Source organism: Diabrotica virgifera, chromosome 3 (genome assembly GCF_917563875.1).
Source record: "Diabrotica virgifera virgifera chromosome 3, PGI_DIABVI_V3a".
In the NCBI taxonomy this organism is placed as follows: domain Eukaryota; kingdom Metazoa; phylum Arthropoda; class Insecta; order Coleoptera; family Chrysomelidae; genus Diabrotica; species Diabrotica virgifera.
The window spans coordinates 128,367,543-128,387,845 of record NC_065445.1 but is presented as its reverse complement, the minus strand read 5'-3'; the positions used below and the strand labels follow the sequence as shown (position 1 = coordinate 128,387,845).

The window sequence follows — 20,303 nt, the reverse complement described above, 5'->3', positions numbered from 1 at the left end:
TACCCATGGGGTGTGGGGTCTGGTCTCTGGGGTACCCAGCCTTTCTTATCAAAACTCATTACAGCAAACAATTCTGATATCAAAGAATACACTATTCATTATTCATTACCTACCATTGTTTACCAATAATGCTAGTTTTTCTAAAACACCTTCATACATTCATCCTTTTTAAACCTTTTCAGTTCAGCTCAGTAACTTGTTTAAAAAAAATCCTTAATTCAAAAACATTTTTAGTCCTAGATGTCTATGTTACATAAAAGGACCTCATACTTTTACCCGGGTTATTAGTTCAATTGATATTCTGTTTTCACTTAAAATTTCAACACTCAGCTATCTATAACTAATTAACTTACATATCATTATATCATATCAGTCTCCTCCTGTAACTTATATTACTTATCCTAACTTCAACACTATTTGATATCAGACTTCCATATATTACAGACTCAACAACCCCCCTTTTTAATCCTTAGTAAATTAAATTTTCATCAACACCGTTGGACTCACTCCAATTTTGAATAAAAACCACAATTATCAACCTGTTCATATAAATTAAAACATCTTAGCAAAAATATTTTACACTTAATTATTTGGTCCCAGATATTCTTTAACATAAATGGATCCAGTATTCGCTTATTTATTCGACTACATTTGAATTATGTATAGATGGCTGCAAACATTCTGGCTAATTCTCTATTTTCATTATAAAAATCATTTTATACTCTACCTAGATCTTTCATAATCAAAGTACTCAAATGTAATTATAGCCACAACTTTGTTGATGTTTGTTATTACTGTTGAAATTTTTTTAAAAAAATCTTTTATTACAATAAGCTGACTGTGGTAATACAGGGTAACTTACGTGTTACGTGCTGGCAGTGGTAATACGTCACGTTGTCGGTCTGTCCTTTGACACCTTTCAGAAACATTACTCATTTCATTTTGCCATTAAGTCATCGGTATGTAAACAAGTAAATTTTGGATCCCACGTGTTGGGATATACATTACCTTAGGGAATTATCCTAGTTGCCATGTAACCATCACAAGGCAATTTTTCAAAGTATGCACTTATAACGCATCAATGTGATATTTAAAGAGTGTTTACCCTAATATTTTTCTTTTGTGGCTCAGCTAGAATCAAGTTTGTAAGTATAACCAACTTGCTATTATAACCCTAGTCAAAATTTAAATACCAACTTTGCATTTATTAATTCGGTTATACTTATTTTTAGATCATAACACTGATGATGATTTAAAAAAAATCGAAAACGTTTTGTTGTGATGTAGCCCTTTAAAGGGATTTTTAATAAAAAATTTTATACCTTTTACAAAGGATTTTTTTCCAATTTTAGTGTTTTAACCAAAGCTGGGCATTGGGGTATTTAACAAACCCTCAAACTTGACCGATCAATTAATTAGTTTAAAAGTTATTCTATTTGTTTATCCCAGCGACCTTTATTTTGCAATAACATAAGACAGAAAAATAATGAAGATAGAGCAACTCTGAGTATGCCAAATGAAAGTAGAAAGGTTATGCTACCAAAATGTCATAAAAAAGATAAAAAATTATCTGACGTAGTCAAAAATCCTAATGCCAAATTTTTGAGGTTTTGTAGTTTATAAAAGTTTAGAATAACTCTAAAAATATTGTCCGTAGAAAATAGCTATTTATGAAACAGTCTGTGAAGTATGCTTTTTTCGAACGCACGCGATGTTTAAAGTACGAGCGATAGCGGCGCGAGTGCTATACATCGCGTAAGTTCGCAAAAGTACTTCACGCACAGTTTCATACAATATTTTATCTACGATAAACAAATAAAAAACTGTAACTCTTCGACACTGGAATTCATTTCTATTATACAATTTTTAGAACTTCGAGATTTAAAAATTTTAACGTCTTTCAAACCACAAAACTGTTAAAAGTTTTGTTGTAATTTATTGCTCACATATTATCACCATGACAACGCAAAATTTAAGGATATTTGATTATATGAAAGTGTGCCAAAAAACAGTGCGAAAAAGTAAATCCCATTTAAAATATATTGTTACTTCACGCACACTTTAGATCCTTCACGCACTTCTATCTATAATGACAGTTTTCACAAACTAAAAACTTATACATAATATGACATAGAGTAGATAAAATAATTTTTTCTACAACCGTGTTAAAAATGCAATTTTTAGCACTCCATAGGAGCGTTAAAATGCTACTTTAAGGCACTAGTGCTTTAAAAATTTTAAGGCACTGCATTTAAAAGTGAATTGTCAAAATGTGAAACGTCAAAATATTTATATTTTATTTATTAACATTAATATTAATATTACAACTTGCGCAATTTGAAAACGGTGGTTTAACCCTCGTAAGGCGGTCCGGGGTGCACGTGCACCCCAGGCCTCGTTTTCTCACCTATCTTTTTTAATATTTTTTTTTGTTTTTTGTCCATTTTTTATTAGCATTAAATTTAATTCTAAACACATTACACCCACTGCAGCATCTAAAACATTTTACGTTTACGTGATTTTTTAAAAAATTACTGTATTGTGCAAAAAATTTCATATCCTGAATTGGAGGTTTCTGGTGTTCCACTTGGAGCTAACAGAGCTATGGGACAAGGTCGGTGTCACTTATGTCAGAGAAAAAAGACCGAAAGTCCCGACATAATTGTATTATATCTAAAAACTTTGTGTCGCTCACTCTGTGAAAAATTTCATGTGTCTATCTTGCAACGATAATAATTATTGTTTTAAGAAGAAATGGGTATTTTGTTTCTAAAATTATGTTTCATACTATAATAAACAAGTCCTAATTATCTTTCAAATCAATTTTCCCGACGTTCACATATAAAAAAATGGATATACAGATGGGGTGCAAATGCACCCCGCACCGTTGTTTACGTAAGAATCTAAGCACCGCTTTACGAGGGTTAAAGGGTTTTTAAAATTTAATTTAAACTGTATTATTGCATTTTTAACACCTTTGTAGAAAAAACAAGTTTATGTAACGGTATAATATTTTCGCTAAGAATTTTTAGACATTTCCCTCGAGTTTTGACAACCAGTTCTACCTTTTACGGGTCATAGATTTCATGGTTTCAGCAATTAACAAAAATATTGTATTTTATAAATTTATAACGTTTGCAGAAAAAATATTGTATGGTATACGTATTAAAAAGTACATTTTTAAGGCACTCATGCCTTAAACTTTCACATTCGTGCCTTAAAATTGTAATTTTAACACTTATATCATAACTAACTATTACAGATTCGAAAAGCTGGTATTTTACACGAATTTTTAAAAATGTAGTTCAATTGATGACTAGTCGTGGTAAGTGAAGGGGGAACTGGGAGCCGACAAATGCACGAGTTTAAAAACTAAAAAAGGCAACTTAAAACTACTATAGTTTTCTATATCTCGGGATCTACTGAATATATTTTGATCTTTCTTGTTTTAATTTGTATGTAATTTTTCTGTACATTACAAATATGCTATTTGTCTAGACATTTATTAATTAATAAAGACTTAGTCTAATTTGTTTAAACAATTCAAATAATTTTTTTTAATAAATAAATAAATTATCTTCAATAAATAATTATCTAATAAAAATAATTTATTTATTATAGTGTACTTTAACTTTTTCTATAATCATTAATGGTACTACCATTGAAAAAATAGATTTTTGGAAGAAAAATTATGTTTTCAATATGCATATTTGTAATGTACGTAGATATTAACCAAATTAAAAAAAGAAAGAGCAAAATCCATGGAGTTGATCCGGAGATAAAAAAAATGTATTACTGTGAAATTGCTTTTTGGGTATTTGAACTCAGTGGATTTGTAGTTTCCCCTTAGTAACCATTGGAACTACATTTTTAAAAATTCGTAGAGGTTGCTGTGAAGGTACAATGTTGGTGCAGATTTTGAAGATACAAATCCCATTCTTTAAAATGGCATCAATGAAACTCCTTAATTATTATAAACAAATTAGATGTGAATTAAAAAAACACATGGCTAACTTTGTCCTAAATGAATCCAGGCTAAATTTTTTTATTTAAAAATTCGTGTTAAAATACTAGCTTTTCGAATATATACAAATATTGTTTATACGGGAAATATTGTGAAAATTATTATAAATGTTTATAAACTACAAATATTCAAAAATTTGGTATTAGGATTTTTGATTATATTAATTATATTTTTCTATTTTTTTTAATACATTTTGATACTTTCTCTCTTCTACTTTCATTTGACATACTCAAATTGCCCTATATTGATTAGTTTCTGTCTATGTTATTGCAAAATAAAGGTCTCTTGGATAAACAAAGGGAATAACTTTTAAACTTATTGATGGATCGGTCTCAAATTTTGAGGGTTTGCACCAAACGTCCTATTTTGGGTTAAACCCTAAAATTCTAAATTAAATTTAGTAACAGTTATTAACAAATATCGGTTTTCACTTATTTTGCAATTTACCAAACAACAAATTGACTTTTAATATTCAAAAATCGGTATTTGAAGATTTTTCAATGTTCTAAAAAATCAAATTTTGTAATTTTATGTCAACTATTTAGCTTTTTAATGGGGTGCAAAAATCGAGCAAATGTCGTTTTTTGCACTAAATTGTTAATAATAAAAAAAGGACGCGAACTGTAGGCAGGAAACAGGTACGTTTTTTTCCTAAAGGTCTACAATAACCAAAAAAGCAGTCAGCTACCTGGATATTTGAGTGTCCTGAGAAAATCCTTATTTCTGTGGGCTATACATACATGGGCTATACTACAATGGGTTGTAGGGTTGTGTTATAGAGGTAGCACCTTTTATCGGAACGACCACATCAAGCGTCATAGACGGGAGATGGTTCTTGATAACTGGTCCTCATAAGACAACTAACTCTCACTTATGGCTCCACGTGCCACACCCCGGGCAACTGCATTGGTCTGCAGGCTAAACTAAGTGAGGGTAGCCAGATATGGCGATAATTTCACCGAGTGATTGCCGGTATAAGCAATCTCCCACTTACCGACCAACGGCTTCGGGCGGATGAGTTAGTAAGTGGTAGGGCACTCTTTTGTCCTGGGGTTGAGAAATCGGCCTCGAAGGCGGATGAACAAAAAAAAAAAAAACGGTCAACGGCATAAGGATGTAGAAGGCAAGGGGAAACCACTACATTAAAGATCATATACGGATATCCCTAGTACAATTGTCATGGCTGTACAAAAAAGTAACTCTGTTACTGATCATGGATATCGGAGACCAAGATCCGGCAGGGGAGGCAAATCACAGATAGACCACAGGGCCTCTCAGGTCGATATCAAACGAAATCCCTGTGAAATACCCATCAGTAACACATCGTCCAAAAAGAAGACTAAAATCGACAAAAAGTGCATGAAGGTAGGCACGTGGAATGTTAAGTCAATATACCAAGCAGGTAAAGTCCATAATGTCATTCAGGAAATGGAAAGACTTAACATAAAAATATTAGGATTAAGTGAGACCAGATGGCCCAATTCAGGTGACATATTAGTAGGCCAAACAAAGATATACTACTCTGGTAATGACAATGACCCAAATCACTGGAACGGGGTAGCGATATTAGTTGATAAAACCACCCAGAAATTTGTAACTGGCTTCTTACCCATCTCGGATAGAGTTATGATGGTAACACTCAAAACAGCCCAGTCTATAGTCAATATAATTCAAGTATATGCTCCCACAGCAGATAAATCGGATGAAGAGCTCGAACAGTTTTATAACGAATTACAACAAGCTTTAGAAGTAACCAAGTCTAGAGACGTTACAATAGTAATGGGAGATCTAAATGCAAAAATCGGTAGAGGAAGTCAAGGTGATTTTATTGGAAACTTTGGACTGGGCACTCGTAACGAGAGAGGAGAAAGATTGGCTCAATTCTGCCAAGAGACCGATTTTATTGTCACGAATACTTATTATGATCTGCCGACCAGGAGACTCTATACATGGAAATCACCAGCAGACAACCAACATAACGTCATCAGAAACCAAATTGACTACCTTCTCATCTGCAAACGATACCGAAATTCCATAAAATCAGTAAAATCATACCCTGGAGCTGGTGTGAGATCAGATCACAACCCAGTTGTAGGAAGGTTTAGAATTAATCTAAAGAAGCCTGTGGTTAAAACTAAAGTAGAGACGATACAAGTATCTCGTTTGAGAGATCCATCAACAAAAGAGCAAGTCACACTAAAAATTAAAGAAGAGCTCACCAAAATAGAAATTATTCCTACTGAAGATGCGAACAGGAAATGGCACATGTTAAAAGATGCTCTTATCCGCACATGTGAGACAACACTTACACCTAAACTAATTAAGAATAAAAATGAATGGATGACCGAGGAGATTCTAGATCTCATGGAAGCAAGGCGATCTTATAAAACCAAAGACAAAAACATGTATAATATTATACACACAGAAATAAGGAGAAAGATCAGAGAGGCAAAGGAAAGATGGTATAGTGACAGATGCGCAGAGATTGAACAGTTGGTAGAGAAACATGATAACTTAAACCTTCATAAGAAAATTAGTGAAATAACAGGCACTAATATTAAGAAAAAATCAAACATACTGCTGGATAAAAACGGAAAAATAATTATAGACGTCGGTGAAAGGCTTAAAATATGGCAGGAATATATTCAAGAGCTATTTAAAGACGAACGGACTGAAATAGTAGCAGGAAAAGTTCGACAACGGCCCAGACATAACAGAAGATGAGGTACTAGAGGCGATAAAGCGAACAAAGAACAACAAGGCAACAGGTCCTGACCAAATACCTGTAGACATAATACGGTTAATAGAGGACCAGCAAATTGGAATATTGGTCGACTTATTTAATACAATATACAGTACAGGAATCATTCCCAGAGATTGGCTGCTGTCAACGTTCATAACACTGCCAAAAAAACCAAATGCAAAAGAATGCCAAGACCACCGGATAATGAGTTTAATGAGTCATACACTCAAAATATTTTTAAAAATTATACACCGGAGAATACATAACAAACTTGAGCAGGACATAAGCGACACGCAATTTGGATTTAGAAATGCAATGGGAACGAGGGAAGCCCTGTTCGCTGTAAATGTACTTGTGCAAAGGTGCATGGATGTTAATCAGCCAGTATATATGTGTTTCTTGGATTACAACAAAGCCTTCGATAAGGTCAGACATAACCGCCTTATCGAATTACTTGAAAAGAAAAACTTAGATATGAGGGACATCAGGATCATTAGTGCTATCTATTATAATCAGATCGCTGTGGTAAAAGAGAACAACGCCTTTTCAAATGAAATACGTATTGAGAGGGGCGTCAGACAGGGCTGTGTCCTGTCTCCTACTTTGTTCAATTTGTATTCAGAGGAAATAATCCAGGAAGCACTAGAAGACCTAACCACGGGAATAAAAGTAAATGGTCGACCAATCAATAATATACGGTTTGCCGACGACACTATTTTATTAGCCGAATGTCTTGAGGATTTACAACAAATGGTTGACAGAGTGGTAGAAGTCAGCCAAGAAAACGGACTGTCCCTAAACACAAAAAAGACACAATTTATGGTAATCACAAAAGTTCAACAGCGCCAAGAAAGCATAACAATACATGGAGAACAAATTAAAAAGGTTGAAAAATATAAATATTTGGGTACAATAATTAATGAAACTAATGAGTACACAGAAGAGATTAAAGCAAGAATAGGACAGGCAAGAAATGCTTTCAACAAACTAAAAAAAGTACTCTGTAGCAGGGACATTACAATTTCTTTAAAGATAAGACTTCTGAGATGCTACGTGTTCTCCGTATTATTCTATGGGTTGGAGGCTTGGACATTAAAGAAGGATGTTTCGGACAGATTAGAAGCCTTCAAGTTATGGGCCTACAGAATAATATTAAGAATAAGTTGGGTCGATAGAGTCACGAATATCGAGGTGTTGAGAAGAATGGGAAAAGATAAAGAGGTTTTAAATACAATTAAAGTCAGAAAACTGCAATATCTGTGACATGTTATGAGGGGCGAGCGTTATAACTTGTTACAATTGATAATGCAAAGAAGAATACAGGGTAGAAGGAGTCGCGGAAGAAGACGCATCTCCTGGTTAAACAATTTGAGAGCTTGGTTTAATTGCACTTCTGCTGATCTCTTTAGAGCAGCGGTATCGAAAGTGCGAATTGCCGTGATGGTTGCCAACCTTCTTAGAGGAGATGGCACATGAAGAAGAAGATACATACAATGATATATGCATAAAATTATGCTGCATCGCAGTTTAAACTGCGTTTCTCTCGAAAACGGTTGAGTTTATCGAGATAAAAAATGTAGTATACCCTTTTTAAGTAAAAATATTAAGAGAATAAAAGTTTTGATTCAAAAAGTATGTAAAGTGGGGGTTAAAAAATTGAACGTATTAAATGAGCGCTGAAAGACGTATGTGGCGCCCTCTGGGCAGTACATCATTTTTGTCTCAAAAAACCCCCGCCTGCCAAATTTCGTGTTGTTAACTCATGCCTGTCAGGAAATATTCAAGGATAAATAAAATAAAAGTTTGACTTTGGCACCCTGTATTTCGGTAATTATCAACTTTTGTACTAAGGTAATGTAGCTTAAATCGACCTATTTTTAACTTAGGAATCTAATGTTAAGCTATGGTCCATTTTTTACCAAACACCCTTTATGATTACTACCAAGCAGTCCCTACTCCCATTCCTATGAATAATTCAAATTATCTTACTTATTTTTCGTCTAAATCCTCTTATTTTAGCAATATGGGAGGAATGTAGCATTGTAGCACAATTAATTTGGCTCTATTTCTAATGAAAATATTTGCACAAAAGTAAACTCAGAAGAATACTGATGCATAGGAAATAATAAAATCAAGAAAAGTAAATGATAAACTAACGATACTAATAATAATTGAATAAATCCCTTGTACAGTACAATTAATTAGTTTGAAGAAAGTGGAATTTTATCATGTGAAGATTGTGAAGTAAAAATAAAGAAAATAGTATCCAGAAGAATCAGTGACGTAAAATAGATGAAGATGAAGAAGTTCCAGATGAATAATTAGCGATTACCTAGTGCCCAAATGCCAAAGAAGAGTTGCCGATACAAACAGCAAAAATCATTAAAAGTGACTTTGGTCATACTAATTTTCAAAAATGATTCCTTCTCTTAATATTTTTCACAATGAGAGTTCCAATCTTTTAGTAATACATCTAAATACAATAATTAAACTTAGAGGATAATTAAACTTAGAAAAAGAAAATATATTTTAAAACAATTAGACATACAAAACGATAATTTAAAGGGCAATAGTTTATAAATATTATATTATATTTTGTAATTGGCATGAATGGCAAAGATATTTATTTTTCGATTCAGAACATCATTACATATGCTTTCCTGACGAGAACAAAAGAGTTCGAAATGGTCCATAGAAAGATGGTAATGATCTCTGAATCGAAATTAAATATAGTGCCCTTTATCTACCCACGGTTTTACTCACGTATCGAGTACTAGGAAGCAGATTTGTTGATCTTAACCTCGGTGAATTGATATGTTGTGGAGTGCAACTATGTAGACTCCCCATGTCTCTACATTCATCACCCTTTTCCTTGCAATTTTTAGAAGGATGGGAATAGGTATAAGAGAGAATCTGTTTCCGAACTAAGAAATCCAAAGATTTATTATTTTTAAACATTTATTTGTTTAAAGATGGAGTCTTTTGGGTTTCGACATTTTGGCAATAGTTTAATTTGTTATAGACGAGTAAGTTTTGTACAATCTGTAGATAATATATTATATTTTCAAAAATTTAACCAAATATAAGACTGTTCGTCAAAGAATACAAAAAAGATGATGTTTTAGTTTTTATTTGTTACTTTACTTATGCTTCGTTGCACCAACAAATCTTAAGCGTCAGCTTAGCTAAGCTCAGCTCATAGAACCATAATTTTCGATTTTTATCTAAGCAGGTCTTAACTGAGACGAAGTTTAAGATTCAGTACATGTGACAATCCATTGTGGCAAGCTGAAAATTGATATAAGACTCAATTGTTTAACGCGTATGTTTAGGTGGCTGAGCTTAAGGCAGGTTTTAAGCTTAAAATATGTTGGTGCAACCAGGCATTAATAATACCTTAAGATAAATATGTTCAGAAGGATAAATGTTGGTACAATAGTCATTTTTTACAACCCATTTTTAGCTTTTGATATTGTATTTAGATGGTAAAATTTGGTGTTAAAAATTACTTACTCCTTGAAGCCCATGTATTTTCTTCAGTACTGTTTAGCCTCTCCAGTAGAACTTTCAAATCCTGTTTACACCTTTTAGATAGTGTATTCTTGTTTTCTAGTACATCACTTATTGTATTTTCAATACTCTTTTCACACAAAACTAACGCCAAAATAATGGTAACAAATATTAATAAAACTGGAATTTGGGACTTCATTACTTCCGCCTACGGTTTTGTCCTATTAGATTCTTATGCGAGTATGTTTTGTTTACAAATACGAATATTTTTAAAATCTTTCTGAAATTTACGTTATCTATCGACAAGCATGTTGAAAGAGAGACTGGACAAAATGTGATTGACTGTACAACTATACTAATTAAAAACTAGTTTATGGTTTTGTCGTATTTATATAAAGAACACCAGATAATTACTTACAATCGATAATGATCTAAATATATCAGGGCATTTAGGAAAAATAAATCGATTTTTAAATAAACCACTTACCAACTTAATGTTTTGGGTCCGGGATGACGCCAGGAAAAAAGTCTACAATAGAAAAATGGGTAGAAATGTTTAATTGACTTTAGTGAAAAATGCAATTTTCTTCTTATTTAAGCACCGTGCCCAAATTTTAGGCGTGGATAGCTTCCATGACAATTTGCCGATATCCAGGCCCAGCCCTAGGGATTTTGCCGCCTTGGGCAAGATCGGCGACAGCCGCCCACCCCCCCCCCCCCCCATCGTAGACTCAAACACACAAAAATTTTATGTTAGTGTCGTTTCAAATTTCACTATGGCTCTTAATTTGCTGAAATCTATCACTTAATGCATTAACAGTTGTGTATAATTTTTAAATAGAAATCAACTTTATATCGTGTCTCTGGATCTAGGTCCATTTGCCTTTTCACTTTTCTCTTTCTTGCTATTACTGTGTCTCCGATTTTCGTGTTCTCAATTTCTAACTCTTTTGCGTCTGTCAAATAGCCCAGGAATTTTAAATCACTTCCATGAGATTTTAAATTGATACACTCCCATATCAATACTCTGCAGTGATTTGCTGACTACGTTGATGTGAAGTAAAATGTCATGCCATATTACCACAGGAGCAAAGAAAACTAAAATAACGGATTTGATTTGCCAAACAGCTTGCCTCATGAGCAACCATTTTATCGTTGTTATTATTGACACTGATTTCTACAAGAGCATCGTAGATTTCTTCAATTTGGTATCTGATGGGAGTAATTGCATCAATTCTACTCTCCCATATAGTTTCGGACAAATTTTTCAATGATTATGCTAGAAATATGATTTTTCAATATAGCCCAACGATGAATATATGCTGAGAAAAAGTTTTAAATTTTTGACACTAAGGAAAAGAAAGAAACTGCAAACTGAGAGGCTTTAACAGCATCGTTCACGACAAAGTTGTGTGAATGTGAATAGCTAGAACATTGCACAAAAAATGCTCTAGGATTCATTTTAAAAATTCTGTTTTGAACTCCCAAGTTCTTCCCTTTCATGTTTTCAAATTATCATATTCTTGTCCTCTCATATCTTCCAAAGGTATTCCCAGTTCATTCAGTTTTTGCAAAATATCTTCTGTAAATCACAAGCCTGTGGATTCCGGTACAGGCACAAAACAAAGATCTGCAATTTTAACACTTTGTGAACAGTAACCTATATCGACAAAACGTACAACAATAGTCATCTGTTCAATCCCAGAAATATCAGGTGTACAATCTAAAATTATACCATAATACTTTTCTGATTTCAGAAAGTTTTTAATTTTGATTTGGTTATGGAGGAGCTGAATAATTTCGTTTTGAATACGTTTTCTCAAGTAGTAACGCTGCTTGTTACTACCATTCGTTGTTCTCCTAATGCGTGCTTTTGTAAAACATAATCAAGTTTTCTAAAGAGCTCAAAAAGCTTAAAAAAATTACCATTGTTGTGATGACAAATTTTATCAAGAAGGCGGCGTTGTCTTTCTCCCGTCGAATCAATTGATATTGTTTCACTTATTTAATTCTCGTTTTTACAGTTGCGTTTTTGCTGCTTTTGTTCCTAATGTTGATTTTTTATAATATTAAAAAACCAATATCGTTATCTCGATCTTGTACGGCATGTAATAGTTGATCTGCTGATAAGCCAGTCCATTGACGAAGGTTTCGGAGCCATTAATATTTCTTCCTACCAATTGGACTCCTTATGCAACAAGGAACGAACTGACATTAACTTAGTTTGGAGATATTCAAGAAAAACGTTTTATTTGTTTGAATAAATTAATTGAATATAAAAATAACAATAAACGACACAAAACTAAACAATTTTATTATAACTTATGGGTTTTAATGGAATAATAAAATAAACAATTAAAAAATTAACTCCTGTGGTAGAAAAAAATCACTTGTTTCTTTGTTGTTAAATGTAAAATTAACAATCCACGTCCGGTTCGAAATCTATATATCTGTTTATAGTCTGGGCAGATTATCGGAGAATAAGCAATTTTTGGGAAACATTATTTACCAGCAATTTTATTGCTGGAATCGAATCTTATGATTGTATATATTAAAAATATAGGTATGCAAAGTCCGCAGATAGTGTGCTACTTTTTTTATAAACAAAATGGCACCCGAAAATCGTGTTTTTTTCAATTTTTGCTCTATAACTACAAAGAGTTTAACTTTACACCAAAAACGCTTAAATAAAAATTCACCGTAATTAAATTCTGCATAGAGACGTGTTTTTCCCGATTTATTTTGACGAAAATTTTCCTCGAAAAATGCGGGTTTTCCCAACAAAATCTTTAATTTTCAACTAAAATTTTAAATAAATAATTGTTTATCAATAATTAAATAGCTTGGTTATATAAAAGCTCTTTTTGTATAGATTATAATTCCAGAAGTCAATGGAAATTGAATAAACAGTTTAGCAACAATTGAATTCTTAATTAAAAATTTACGGTCGCTATCATAATCACAATAAATATCATACATAAGAATAACTATGATTTTTGTATAACAAGCCTATCTAATCTACTTTACAGAATTGAAATTGGACTATCTAGGCGGCCTCAGGAATATTTTAAAATTATAAACAATTTTTTGGTTTATAAACAAATAAAATATCTCAGTAAATATTAAATTAAATTAAATCATAAAAACGGCATTGTAAAGAAAGCGGCAGGACGCTTGCTTTAAAAGAAAAAACGTTTAATTGTGATGAGTGGTTCCTGAGACACAACCGGTCAAAATTGACCGGCATTTATGGCAAAGAAATAAACAATAGGATACTAGGTTTCAAACCATCACCTTTTTATTTTTGTCCTCTTTCTCCACACCAATTTTGATATTTTTAAAATGCTCGTAACATATATTATTATAATAAAAACTATCGATATTACGAGTGAAAATTACCAAAAATAGCAAAATTCCAATCAAAAATTAGGTTGGAGAAAATGTTATCTAAAAGCTCAAAATCGGTATACATTAAAAAACTGCGTTTTCTCGGCTTCCCATAGAGCAATTTTCTTCATTCTTTTTTTATTCCCAAGTAACTCGAGTAGAGCCATCTAACTAACCCGTTATTAAAAAATGTCAAGGTTGCTTTTGTTTTGTTATAATAAATTAATTTATTTATTATACCAAAAATTTTTAATTTGTTTAAATAAAGATTATTTAAATAATTATACAGCTTTCAAATGAGAATATTTGTGCTTTTAACGTTAAAATGTACACTTGTAGTAAGTTTATCTAAAAAAAGTCTACAACTGGAAAAAATAACTACATATTATGTAGTGTTATTTTCTTATAAATAAATAAATCTATTATAACAAAACAAAAGCAAGTTTGACATATTTAAGTAGTGCGTTAGTTAGATGGCTCTAGTCGAGTTACTTGGGAACAAAAAGAGAATGAAGAAAATTGCTCTATGGGAAACCGAGTAAATGAATTTTTTTAACGTATACCGATTTTGAACTTTGAGATTACATTTTCTCCAACCTAATTTTTGATTGAAATTTTGCTATTTTTGGCAATTTTCACTCGTAATGTCGATAGTTTTTATTATAATAATATATCTTATGAGTATTTTAAAGATATGAAAATTGGTGTGGAGAAAGAGGATAAAAATAAAAAGGTGGTGGTTCGAAAATTATGATGCTATTGTTTATATCTTTGCTGTAAATGCTGGTCAACTTTGACCGGTTGTATCTCAGGAACCTCTCATCACCATTAAACGTTTTTTCTTTTAAAAGAAGCGCCCTGTCGGATGTTTTACAATACCGTTTTCATGATTTAATTTAATTTAATATTTCCCGAGATATTTTATTAGTTTATAAACCAAAAAATTGTTTATAATTATTAAAATATTCCTGAGGCTGCTTAAATCGTCCAATTTCAATTCTGTAAAGTACATTGGACAGGCACAGTGTCTGTTAATACAAAAATCATAGTAGAGTAACATTATGTTGTTTTATATGCCAATAGAGTGAAAACTTAGTCTTTTGCTAGCAGTTGCCGCTAGGGCATCTATTCCATTTCGTTCGTTGCAATCCGGGACTGGAGGCCGGGGTTTGTTTTGGTTGGATCAGAGAGAGCAGCATATGTGCGTCCTGATGAGAGACTAATAAGTTTCGAAACCGGTAGAGTTGCTTGCTGCACTCTCTGATTGGACTAAAATATGGTGCGGCTGTATTTTGGTTTTGCAACAAAATTGAAAATGGTTATTCATTTTTGATTTACATGTTTACTCTGATTGGAGTACGAAGGGAACCATTCTCGTTAAAACTTTACAGCGCTGAGCAGATGGAACGTGAATTATAAATTGTAAAATTCTCTCATCTTCCTTAGTCTCAGCATCCGTATGGCTTGCAAATTGTAGAAGCCTTGGAGGTGTAACCAGAGAAGGTTCTCATTGTTTTTAATCTGGTGGGATGAAGAGTAACATTATGTTGTTTTATATGCCAATAGAGTGAAAACTTAGTCTTTTGCTAGCAGTTGCCGCTAGGGCATCTATTCCATTTCGTTCGTTGCAATCCGGGACTGAAGGCCGGGGTTTGTTTTGGTTGGATCAGAGAGAGCAGCATATGTGCCTCCTGATGAGAGACTAATAAGTTTCGAAACCGGTAGAGGAGCTTGCTGCACTCTCTGATTGGACTAGAATATGGTGCGGTTGTATTTTTGTTTTGCAACGAAATTGAAAATGGTTATTCATTTTTGAAATAAATATTACTTTGAAATACATGGTAATTCCATATAAGTTTGGGTGTGTGCATTTGTATGAGCGGATTGCATCATTTTAATTGTTCATAATATGTGCTTTTCCGTCTTGAATCTTGTTTTTAGCTAACAAATATTGCTTAATTTTTCTGATATTAATTTACAGGCAATAACCAGCATACTCAATATCGAATAGAACAGCAATGAACCATACAATGAGTGGTACAGTGGATCCTCGATAACTCGGATTAATAGGGACCGCGGCCGATCCGGATTACCGAAAATGCGGGTTAGCCGGAGAATATGGTAAAAATTAATAAAATATGGTATACTTACAGATAAACTCCGTTATAATTAAAATAACATGAAATATATGCACAGTACCTACACATCTAAATTACTAAAAACACGCAAACACAAACCTAAACTAAGCAAAAGGAAGCGAACAATACAAGCCTGCACTACACACAATACAGTCACGATCTGAACGATATTATGTTATTTAAGAACAGTGAAAACATAAGACCATTGTTTAAAAAAGAATGTTTTAAATAGTCTTTTAGTCTTTTTTAAACAATGCTAAGACAGATTGAAATAAATAAGGAATAACAGGTGCTTGTTGTTTCCGATAATAACGTCGCTCTGCTGCCGGCGTCGTGTGCCATGAGTCATTTTTACTATCGTATAGTTCAAATTACACAAACACACATTATCTCATATTTTATTGTTGAAATGTTTGTCTGACGAAAATCGGTCAGGTTACCGGACTTCCGGGTTATCGGGGTTACACTGTATTCACACAAAAAAGTTAGTTCACGTTCACAATAACACAGATTAAAATACCATGTTAAGTTAATCTGTGACAATAATAAATAATAGAAAATAATAGCAAGGCGAGATACATATTAATAGCCAATGCGAAATAAATTTAGAAAAACGGATTTATTAAAAAGAGTTCACGTAAAGAATTATTTATTTATTAAGCGCAACAGGCCTTGTAGGCCTAGGGCTAAAATGTTTACATTTCTGATTACATAAATAATATAGTAAATAACTTAATATATCTTACATAACTTATAAATTTTATTTAAATACACTTCAGTATTTTTATACACTCCTTCACAACCTCTCTCCATCTCCTTCTGTCCAATGCTAGTTCTTTCTATCTCTCAATGTTACTTTTCTTCAAGTCTTCATATACACTGTCCTTCCATCTTTTCCTTGGCCTGCCTTTCCTCCTCTTTTGTATTGGTCTTCGTGAAAGTACCATTTTTGGCATTCGTTTACTTCCCATTCTCTCTATGTGCCCCAAGTATCGTATTCTCTGTGCTTTGATCGTCGTCGTAATCGTTGGCTCTTGATATAGTTCTTTCAATTCTTTATTGGTTCTTCTTCTCCACTGACCTTCTATTTTCACACCTCCATATATTGCTCTTTGCATTTTTCTCTCCCATCTTTCTAACAGGTCTGTTTCTGACTTTTTGAGCACCCATGTTTCGCTTGCGTATGTTACTGTAGGTCTGATAACAGTCTTATAAATTCTTATTTTTGTTTTTCTTGATACGTATTTGGATTTCAATAATGTGCGTAATGCTCCATATTTTTTATTTCCTTTAGCTATTCTTGCCTTTATCTCCCCTTCTTCATGACCATTTTCATCTATTTTGGCTCCCAGGTAAATAATTTCTTTGGCTCTTTTAAACGAGTATGTTTTTTCTCCATCTATTTGTACTATGATGTTATTCTCTTTTTCTTTTTGGATCTCTCCCATTATCATATACTTTGTCTTTTTTTCATTTATTTTAAGTCCGAATTTTTTGGCATCTGTTATTATGTTTTTCATTAACTTTTGTAGTTCTTTTTTGCTTGTTGCTAATAGCGTCAGATCATCTGCAAATGCTATGCATTGGTGGCCGTTTTTAAATATCTTTTCTTGCATGTTTATTCTGATTTTCCTGATTATTCCTTCCAATGTTAGATTTAATGCCATTGTTGATAGTGGGTCTCCTTGTCGTAATCCTTCCTTGGTTTCAAACTTTTTGGATGTATACCCTTTCCAAGCTATTTCGTTTGTTGTGTTTTCCATCGTCATCTTTATCATCCTGATAATTTTACTTGGTATCCCCAATTCTTTCATCAGTTCGTACATCTGCTGTCTATTTACTGTGTCGTAAGCCTGCTTAAAGTCTATGAACAAAGCATATAGTACTGTTTTATGTTCGTAACAGGTAGTCTGTATTTCTTTTAAGGCAAATATTTGGTCAGTCGTTGATCTGTTGTTTCTAAAACCTGCCTGGTATTCCCCCAGTATTTTTTCCGAATAATGACTTAGCCTTTTACTTATACTTTGTGCCAAGATTTTGTAAACTATTTCTAATAGTGCGATGCCTCTGTAGTTTTCGCATAGCATTCTATCACCTTTTTTATGTATAGGGCATATTCTTGCTATGGTCCACTCTTCTGGCATTTTTTCTACTTCCCATATTCTTTTTATCAGATCATATATCTCTTTCTGTAGTCTTTTCCCTCCTGATTTTATCATTTCGGCCGATATTTCTGTTATTCTTGGGCTTTTGTTATTTTTCAAGCTCTTTATTTCGTTCTTTATTTCTTGTTCTGTGGGTATTTCTATTGCTATCTGATCATCTTCAATTTCATGGTTTGTTTCCTTTTGTACTTCGCTCTTATTTAGCAGTTCTGTGAAATAGTTTTGCCAGTTTTCCATTATTTTTTCAGGCTCATTTAGCAACATCCCTTTATCATCTCTCATATATGGGTTGTTTTTTTGATATCCTCTTTCCATTTTTTTTTGCTTCCTGGTAGAATGATCTTATTTCTTTTTTTTGAAATTTTTCTTCTATTTCTTTCAGTTTGTTCTCGTTGTATTTTCTCTTTTTGCTTCTACATTTTCTTTTCATGATTTTTCTCAATTCTCTGTATTCTTCTCTAGTGCTTTCTTCGTCATTTGTGAGATTTTTGAGTCTTACTTTTCTTATTGCTTCTGCTATTTCTTGACATTCTTCATCATACCAATCTTTTGTTTTGTGTTTTCTTTTGGTTTTCGCTAGGATTGCTTTACTTGTGTCCAAGATTGCTTCTTGGATATTTTGCCATTGTTTGTCTGGGCTTGACGTTTCTTGTTCCCTGATTAGTCTGTTGGTTATTCCCTGTTCATACTTCTTCTGTGTGTTGTTATCTTTTAGTAGTCCTATGTTAAATTGTTTTCCAATTTTTTCTGTTGTTTTATTGTTTCGCTTTAGGTTATGCTCGATTTTATATTCTGCTCTCACCAGGTAGTGGTCAGAGTTACAGTCCGCTCCTCTCATGCTCTTTACATTTATTACATTGTTTGCATGCTTCTTCTCTATTAAAATATGGTCTATCTGATTTACTGTCTTCTTATCAGGGGAAATCTACGTTCCTTTATATATATATATATATATATATCTTTTCGGCGTAATTGTGTGCTTCGTATCACCATTTGCCTTTCTGTTGCAAAGCCTATTATTCTTTGGCCATTATCGTTCGACACCTCATGCTTACTATATTTCCCTATTATGTGTTCGTATATATTCTCTCTTCCTACTTTGGCGTTGCAGTCTCCCATTATTATTTTGATGTCAAACCCTGGTAATTTATCATATTCTCTTTCCAATTGCTCGTAGAATTCATCTTTTTCTTCTTCGGTGGCATCTTCAATCGGTGCGTGTACATTTATTATACTTATGTTTCGTTTGTCCCCTTTTATTCTTATTGTGCATAGTCTATCTGATATTGGTTGGAATGCCATTACTCTTTCCTTCCATTTTCGCTGTATTATAAAACCTGTTCCTAACCTTCTGGTTTCTCCCCCGCTTTTAAAAAATACCACGTCTTCTATTTCTACTATTTCTGTTTCCAATTGTTTTGTCTCTTGTAAAGCTATTATTTCTACATTATATCTTTTAATTTCTCTAATTAATTCTTTGAGATTTCCTGTTTCGTATGTGCCTCTTACATTCCATGTACCCAAGTTGACTTTAGTTTTCTTTTTGTTATTTGTTCGTAAAGAATTATATTAGAACAAATAACATTAAACAACCAACTGTTTAGTGGATGATTGTATCATTTTAACAAGAAATATTAAGAATTTTTTTTTATTGAGGTGGAAACGTAACTCAGAGAAATTGAAACAGAAACAGTTTTTGGAAACGAAAAAAGCGGAAAAGGTTTCACAACCTTGATTAATTTCATATTCATAAACAAAGATAGGGGAGTTCAAACCGAACCCTTCTTTCAGTGCGTCATAGTTTTTCGAATTCTCTCTAACGCATTAAGGTGAAAGTGACAGAAAAAGTACGTCCGTAATGATAATGATTAATACATAGAGCTTAAAATCACCAAAACGACTTCTACTTATGGATGTATAATTTCAGTACTTTCAAATGTCAACGAGTAAAATGGAAATTATTGTTCATCTAGTTATAGACCAGTACGGATCTGTGAAAAAAGGTCTATTTTAGGATGTGCGAGGTGGTATTTGGATTTTTGCAGATAAAGTTAGGTAACAACTTCAACAATAATAATCGACTTGTGCTCCTTTTAAAATATGCCCGGAACATTAATAGAAAAATTAAAGTTTCTAAAAATTTCGAAAAACATCGATTTTTTTCTAATTTCTTTGCTTATAACTTTAAAACGATTCATTTTGGAACAAAGTCGTAGGGAAATAAAATAAAGATAATTGAATTTTGTATGATAAACAATTGATTAAAAATGTCTTTAATTATAACCCTTTCTGGAAAATAGCAATAAATAGAAAATAAGGGGGCAAAATAAGCCCCC

At 32.7% G+C, this 20,303-nt stretch overlaps 1 protein-coding gene across 1 annotated transcript in view; it reads right to left on the bottom strand.

Moving 5' to 3' along the window:
• The window catches only part of LOC126881308 (nose resistant to fluoxetine protein 6-like), a 105,872-nt gene extending 95,260 nt beyond the window's left edge, over positions 1–10,612 (bottom strand). The window contains exon 1 of the mRNA XM_050645515.1: positions 10,281–10,612. Coding sequence (XP_050501472.1) covers positions 10,281–10,476 — 196 coding nt within the window. The 5' untranslated portion in view covers positions 10,477–10,612. The remainder of the gene's footprint in view (positions 1–10,280) is intronic.
• Positions 10,613–20,303: the final 9,691 nt, after the last annotated feature.